This window comes from Notolabrus celidotus, chromosome 10 (assembly GCF_009762535.1).
Source record: "Notolabrus celidotus isolate fNotCel1 chromosome 10, fNotCel1.pri, whole genome shotgun sequence".
NCBI lineage: Eukaryota > Metazoa > Chordata > Actinopteri > Labriformes > Labridae > Notolabrus > Notolabrus celidotus.
Window position 1 is genome coordinate 32,596,136 of NC_048281.1, and position 8,135 is coordinate 32,604,270.

The following is an 8,135-nucleotide window of genomic DNA, read 5'->3' on the forward strand; positions in this document are numbered from 1 at the left end:
TAGAAACTGATAATACTTTAAATGCTGGGGAGGATATAGGTGAAGGAAAGATGTAGCCTTCCTGGCTGATCTTACTTTGCTTCATTGTGCAGTAGCCCCCAAAATATCGGTGCCAAAGACTTGTAACCCCCACTCTCCCTCAAATGTTGCTTCATTTAGCTGGTCTGCAGAAAATTATCAACCTACATGAACATGTGTCTGTGTTTCCTGTGTTGCCATCAATGAACTTGCTGCTACTAATGCTTTTGTTAATTAACTGTTAAATAACTCAGAGTCTAACCTTAGGAGTCATCTGGTAATAAAGAAAGGCAGAAAACGAATGACAAAATTGCATTTACAAATGTTTTTGTAGATATTTTAACAATAATGGGTAAAATATTCAATTTTAGAGTACTTAAAAGAAAAAAAAACTTTGCAGAAGACATCTCTCGACCCCGATTAGTGTGTCACGATCCCAAAGGGGGTCCCATGGTATACATTGACTGTATATAAAGATAGATGACATGAAGGTGTTGGTCACTGCGGTGTAGCTACAGCGTAGAGTCAACATAGAAGTATAAACTACTGCAGAAACTACAAGCAACAACAGCCTCATCATGGAGTAATACAAATAGAGGTAGATTGAATGGTAAATACTGTCTGGTAATCAAAAAATATCAATCAATCAATCTTTATTCATATACCGCCAAATCCCAACAAACGTTATCTGAAGACTCTTCCCAAACAGAGCAGGTCTAGACTATACTCTATGTTCTATTATTAACAAAGACCCAACATCAAGACAGGATAAGATCCAGTCCCATCTTACAGACAGGACTCAGTCTGATCTCATCTTAATCCACCATGAGCAGAGCACTTTGCAGCATTTAACAAGTTACAGTGGCAAGGACAAACTTCCTTTAACAGGCAGAAACCTCCAGCAGGACCAGACTCATGTTAGACACACATCTGCTGAGAGAGAGAGAGAGAGATGTACGTTTGATCCTTCTTAAAGGGCAGGTAAGATTGCTTTGTTCCAGACATGTTTGGATTTGAAAGGTTTCTTGTTGTTCCATTCTCTGTTCTCTGCTGAAAAGTATTTCACCCAAAGTATTTTTGATCAAAACTTTTTAACTGAAGTATAATACTTTTCTATTATTTCAAAAGTATACATTATTTCTCTTTAGTCACACATTTCTGTGAAGTTGTCTCGTGCTATTTTAGAAATCTGCATAATCCTGCTTGGTGCAAAATGTCCACCTTGACTCTGAAATCTCAAAGTCTGCTGTTGTTAAACTGATGTGCAAATATGTTGTTTCAAAGCAGCTTTTCTGAAAGCATTGAGAAATGTATGTATAAGAAAGTGTAAGTGCATAAAGAGACTGAAGGAAGCATGGGAGGAATTATAGAATGAGACAGAGAAATGTTGAAAACAGGGAGCACCAGAAGAGGAGGAGGAGGACGGGGTGCAGGGAGAAGACAATGAGGCCAATTATCAAGCATGTGGTTAGAAAAGCATTTAATACGAGGAGCAGCAGCAGGAGGTGCAGAGCGCCTGATGAGGATGAAAAATGAATCACCCTGATGGTGAAAGGAGAGCAGGTTTGTGATGAAAGCACAACGTCTTCACTCATCACCTGTTCGGCCTCTGCTCCCCTCTGGAGATCACACCGCTGAGTTTCTGTTTCTTCTTCTCTGCTTCAAACTGAGTGATGGACACTTTTTAACACATTAACCCCGACTGAAACAAAGGCTGAGAGAAACACAAGCACGGCTACTTCCTGAGAAACTGTGTAGGTCTGTGTCAGGGTGCAACGGTTACATCACGCTGCAGAAGTTAGCAAATTCTTCTCAGGGACTCAGATTCTGCAGCTTCAAGGTCTTCTTTTAGAGAGAGATACGCCTGAATATTTTCCATCAGTGATTTTATTAAAGGAGGGAATAAGGAATCTTGATAATGCTGACCTCACACATCCTCAGTGTTAAATATCTCCCACGTCTTTCACCGTGAGACTCACACACACACACCCAAAGAATACATGAATAGATGAATATAAAGCAGGGAGGAAATGCTCTTAAAGAGAGAGGGAGGCAAAAAAAAGAGGAGAGAAGAGACAAAGAACAGGAGGGACCAACCTTTACTGGGTGGCCAGGAAACAGGAGCTGACAGCTCACACACACACTCACACCAGCAGGCATACACTGTCAGTGTCAGGACACCGAGCAGCTCTCCCATCACTCGGGCGTGAGAGAACATACAGGCTCGGGTCTCTAAATCTAATGCACCAAAGAGCTCAGCCTCACCGCCTCGGGAAATAATAATGAATATGGAATGATAGTCCGTATTTTGTTGCTGCAAATGCAACCAGATGCAAAAGGTGGAGGGGGAAAAAATCAGGAGCAGATGTCTGAGAAACAAGAGGTCTGAGCGGCCGGTGTGCCCTGCAAACATATTGTAACCCTACCCATCGTGCAGCATAATCACTTATAGTATGTATATATATATATATCCACACTTTGTAATGAGGGAGGTATGGAGGCGCTCTGCAGCTGCTCCCTGGGAAAGTTTGGTTGTTAAGGAAGCAGCAAGGCTAGACACAACACCACCCAATTAACATGGAGACGTCAGACAACGAGGAAACCGCACATGTCTGACACATTTCTATAGCCTACTGTACATGTGGTGGAGGGGGAGCTGTATATCTTCCTCTTCCATAGGCTGCACGGGGCTCAGACATGCATACAGAGCAGAGCCGGCAGCTGGTGAAGGGTTTAGCAGGGAGGAGGTCCCGTGTAGCTTTCACATGAAAAACACGGCCCGATTTACCTGAAGCAACAGCAACCTTCATAACTGAGATTTATATTTTTGTAAATTTGGTGTGTATATCTACTGGAGTTTGTGTTAGTCTTACTGCTCCTTTAATGCAAACGTTAAACTGAAGATGTTTGTGGTTGTGGATGTTTTAACTGCTTTCTTAACCACAGGGAAACCAATCTGCAGCAATGCATCATAACATTATCTCATTAGTTTTGCATCTCTTAAAAAGACAGCAAAGCTTCCTGAATTTCCAGATTGTTGTTTGAAGCTAAAGTTACAGAATGAAATGTTTTCTTTCTTTTATTTAAACCCAAACCGAAAATTAATTCCAAAAACTCTTCATTCTAGGAAGGTTATATCTTGGTCAATACAAAAGTTGTCCTGAAATTCTACCCTGAATGGAAACACAAAATCTTTGGATCAATAAAAATGTGTTTTTCATATCTTGTAGAATTTTTTTTTTTTTCAACAGCACTTGTGAAGCAGCATCTGAAAAATAAACATTTCATAACATCAAAATAAGTTTCAAAAATGTAATGGAAGATTTTATAACTATTGGCTCAACTGATAAAGTTTCTGTATATGTTTTAATTTATATCACAATTTATTTGAGGTGATTTTCTTTTATCTGTAATAATACCCCAAGACTATTTATTATTTTTATTTTCTAATCAACTAACTTATTTATTTACTTACTTTGTCCATTGCTTTCTCTAATAAGTGCAGGCAGAATTAAACACAACATTGCACAAAACTTCACATGTTTTTGTTTTTTTTCTCTGTTGATACCTCAAGACTTCATTTTTTTATTTACCAACTAACTAACTTTTTTTTTTACTTACTTACTTTTTTTTAATTTACTTACTTACTTTTTTAAAATTTACTTACTTACTTTTTTTTTCTTGTAATACAGACAGTATTAAACACAACATTACATAAAACTTCCCAAATTACATGTAACATTACACATCACATTACAATAAGACTAAAAAAAAAAAAAAGCATATGGGTTTCTTCAGTGATTCAGAAACTTTAATATCAGTACAATCAATAGACTTATTTTATGTATAAATATTTATTTTCATTTTAAATTATTTTGTGTTATTCTATTATTCTGTGTAATGATTATTTTTTACAAAATAAAATTATTTTGCAGTGTTTTTTAATAATTGTTCAATTTATGTAAGTGAGTATTTATTATTTAGGGTGATTTTTTATCCAACCCCACAAAAAAAAAATTAAGATGAAACTTCAAAACGTAAATGTTAAAAAAAAAAGCTACTGTATATTTCCTCCACTCACTTTGTGTTTCCTTATTGAACAGCAGCGATCTCTCTCCTCTTGTCCTTCCAGAGCCACCGTAGTGCGACGTCACAAACCAAGATGGCGCTCCCCGTGCGGACAAACTTGAAGCATCTGTTCAGATTCATTCAGAAGTTTCACTCTCCCAAAAGATCCCTCTGCGTGGAAACATGTTCGGAACAGAAGGTAGGTGATCCGGACTGTAAAGTCTGTCCTGTGTGATGTTTGTGTTTCTGACTGAAGAGGATTTAAAGCTGTCTGAGCTCAAACAGACTGAAACGATGCTCTGTCAATGCCCTTAAATCTGCCTGTCTCCTCTGTTTAAACATCACAACAGAGTTTAATTATGATATTAAAACAAGAAAATGCGCCTGTTTCTTTAAACTCCTGATTTATATGATTTATTTAATCCTTTCAGATTAAAGAGTGTCATTATGACAGTGCTGACAGCTGAAATGTGAAGTATAGACATCCATCTATTAAGACTAGTAGCTTGTATAGTAAATACAGCTTGTGTTTGTGTAAGCAGATGAGGGACAAACAGAAGAAAAGCTTGTTTTAAAGCCACACACACCCGAGGTAGTGTTGCATAAGAGTCTCCTTTACATGGTTTATCCTCCAAACCACTCACATGTTCATACAGTCAGTCATAAATACATGTGTCTTACTATTTAATTATAATGTCTAACTCTAAAAGTAGTTCAACCACCCTCTTCTAGTTTACCTTTCAATTATTAAAATCTAACTATTTTCCCACCTGGACATCTTCAGGTGTTTAACTGGTTGATGAAATTCAAAGACAACCTTTTTTTGTGTTTACTAAATCCCCCAAATTAATATCAACCAATGCATCAAACATTTGTTATTAACCTTGTATATCTAAATACAGTGTTGGCTGCAAATATGTAGTCCCAGCCAAGTGGCAACCCCTGGTCTTAAAATATGAAGCACATGCAGAAGTGTTATAAACTGCAGTTTTTCAAGCGTCCACTAGAGGCTGGCTGCAGAAACACAGGAAACCACATACACACCCATTCAAAGAAGATGATCTTTACAGCAGAAATAAACATGTTTACAGCCTGGTTCAAAAAAACAGTTTAGGTCTGATTAGCTCTATCGGCACACACTGGGGTGAATTTATTATAACTCATTATTTTTGAAGATATTAAATGTACAAGTTTTGCCCAAATAAGGGCGTGCCTGACTTGATTGGCAGGCGGTAACACTGTAGCTGTTAGTAAAAAGGCTAAAGGCCCGCCTCTTTACCTCACACTAGCTCAACAGAAGTTAGGTTGAGTTCAGCATTTCCAATATGGCACCAGCTGACGATTTGCTTCAAAACAGGGCTTCAGGAACAGATGGGTGACGTCACGAATACTACGTCCATTTATTATACAGTATCTCATGCATTATTAAACTCTAGCACACTCCAACACAGTGATTATTGATCACTGCCATGTGTTCCATCTTGGCGCTGGTTACTTAGTCTTGTTGATTATTATTTGATTGAATAATTGGTGATATGATAGCGGTACCTTGTTCATTTTGGGCTGTATCATATTTAAGACGATGCAGAGTTCTTCTGTGTGTGCTGTTTTTAAGCAAAACACTGAAGCTTTAAGAAGTTGTTCTACCATACTGCTTCATCTGGTGTTGGAATGACAAAAAATCCAGCATTTGATATGGACTACAATGATGCTTTCCAAACAGGGCAGATCTAGACCGTACTATATGTTCTATTATTAACAAAGACCCAACATCAAGACCGGATCAGATCCAGTCTAGGGTTGCAAAGGGGTGGAAAATTTCCGGTAAATTTCCGGTAAATTTCCATGGGAAGTTAAGCTGGGGAATTTTGGAAATATTCCAAATTGGAATTTATGGGAATTTAATGGAAAATATCATATCCATGCATGAATATTTGTTTTGTTCTAAGCAGACATCCATCCAAAATAATACAATTTAAACAGATTTATTTGTAAGTAGAACTTTATCAAGTGTTAAATATTTTATTGAACAATCAATTATTTCATTGAAGAACAAAAACATGAATGTTGAGTTAAATATTACTCATCCCCCAGACTCAACCCATTCAAAAATTAATTAATGAAATGCAATCCCAAAAAAGTCCCATTCAAAATGTTAAATTGAAAGAGCCGCTCTCCCTCCAAACAAGTCCCATTCAAAATGTTAAATTGAAAGAGTCGCTCTCCCTCCAAACAAGTCCCATTCAAAATGTTAAATTGAAAGAGCCCCTCTCCCTCCAAAAAAGTCCCATTCAAAATGTTAAATTGAAAGAGCCCCTCTTCCTCCAAACAAGTCCCATTCAAAATGTTAAATTGAAAGCGCCGCTCTGCCTCCAAACAAGTCCCATTCAAAATGTTAAATTGAAAGAGCCCCCCTCCCTCCAACAAAGTCCCATTCAAAATGTTAAATTGAAAGAGTCGCTCTCCCTCCAAACAAGTCCCATTCAAAATGTTAAATTGAAAGAGCCCCTCTCCCTCCAAAAAAGTCCCATTCAAAATGTTAAATTGAAAGAGCCCCTCTCCCTCCAAACAAGTCCCATTCAAAATGTTAAATTGAAAGAGTCGCTCTCCCTCCAAACAAGTCCCATTCAAAATGTTAAATTGAAAGAGCCCCTCTCCCTCCAAAAAAGTCCCATTCAAAATGTTAAATTAAAAGAGCCCCTCTCCCTCCAAAAAAGTCCCATTCAAAATGTTAAATTGAAAGAGCCCCTCTTCCTCCAAACAAGTCCCATTCAAAATGTTAAATTGAAAGCGCCGCTCTGCCTCCAAACAAGTCCCATTCAAAATGTTAAATTGAAAGAGCCCCCCTCCAACAAAGTCCGCTTCAAAATGTTAAATTAAAAGTGCCAGTCTCCCTCCATAAAAGTCCCATTCAAAATGTTAAATTAAAAGAGCCCATCTCCCTCCAACAAAGTCCCATTCAAAATGTTAAATATAAAGTGCCTGTAGGGGGCGTGGTCTCAATAGCCCTGCAGTAAGCAGTGTGCTATGTGCATGTGATTGAGGAATAGCATATACATTCAACTGTACTTGAATGAAATCTGGTTGTTTTAGTCAGGATTATGCTAAAATATATTTTCCCCAACTATATTTAAGTTCCCTATTAAGAGCCAACCTTCAATTTAGTAAATTCCTGGTTTATTCCCGTTTATTCCCATGGAAAGTTCCAACTTTGAAAATTCCTGGAATTTTGCAACCCTAATCCAGTCCTATCTTACAGACAGGACTCAGTCTGATCTCATCTTAATCCACCATGAGCAGAGCACTTTGCAGCATTTAGCAAGTTACAGTGGCAAGGACAAACTTCATTTAACAGGCAGAAACCTCCAGCAGGACCAGACTCCTGTTAGACACACATCTGCTGAGACTGAGTTGGAGTTGGAAAGAGGGAGATGAAGAGAGAGAGAGGAAAGCTGGTCTGGTTTGGGATGTAGTCAGGCTATGTGAAGACTTTCAGGATCTTCACGAAAGCTGAGCTGAAGAAACTTTGGAGCCTGAAATAGTTATCATGTGGACGGCCTCTGACAGACCGCTATGGTGCAGCTCTTCTTATTGAAAAAAAGCCTGACTTTCAGAGTTGTTCTGTTGATGTTCCATGCTGCGGTCTCTTCCAGCTCTTCTACCCTGAATGTGTGTGTGGAACTGCTGCAGGAAGTTTTGGTATTTAGAGCAGCTGTGTTCAGTTTGACAGCAGAAAGTGTTTTCAGAGACTCAGAGCCTCAGAATCAAAGAGTGAAGATTTCAGTGCAGATGAAAGCAAACATGGTTTTACTCAATCCCATGGGGAAAGGCATTCTGGGAAGTGGAGGAAATCATACAGTGAAGTTGAGCTGAGCAAGACCAGGTGGAGGAAAAGTAGCATCGCATTGATTGATGGATCGCCGTCTGGTTCTACCTTAGATTCCTGTCTCTGCATGAGTTTGAATCACACCTTAGCTCTGATTGGCTGCTACGTCTCTTAATTGTTCATTCTCTACTCCAGCAGCTCCAAACCTCTCCTCCTCTCTGCT

General features: G+C 38.5%; 1 protein-coding gene across 3 annotated transcripts in view; it reads left to right on the forward strand.

The window, feature by feature from the left end:
• The window catches only part of wars2 (tryptophanyl tRNA synthetase 2, mitochondrial), a 102,091-nt gene that overhangs the window by 60,282 nt on the left and 33,674 nt on the right, over nucleotides 1–8,135 (forward strand). For all 3 annotated transcript variants that reach the window (XM_034693529.1, XM_034693530.1, XM_034693531.1), the window contains one exon: nucleotides 4,151–4,285. In XM_034693529.1, coding sequence (XP_034549420.1) covers nucleotides 4,181–4,285 — 105 coding nt within the window. In that variant the 5' untranslated portion in view covers nucleotides 4,151–4,180. The remainder of the gene's footprint in view (nucleotides 1–4,150; nucleotides 4,286–8,135) is intronic.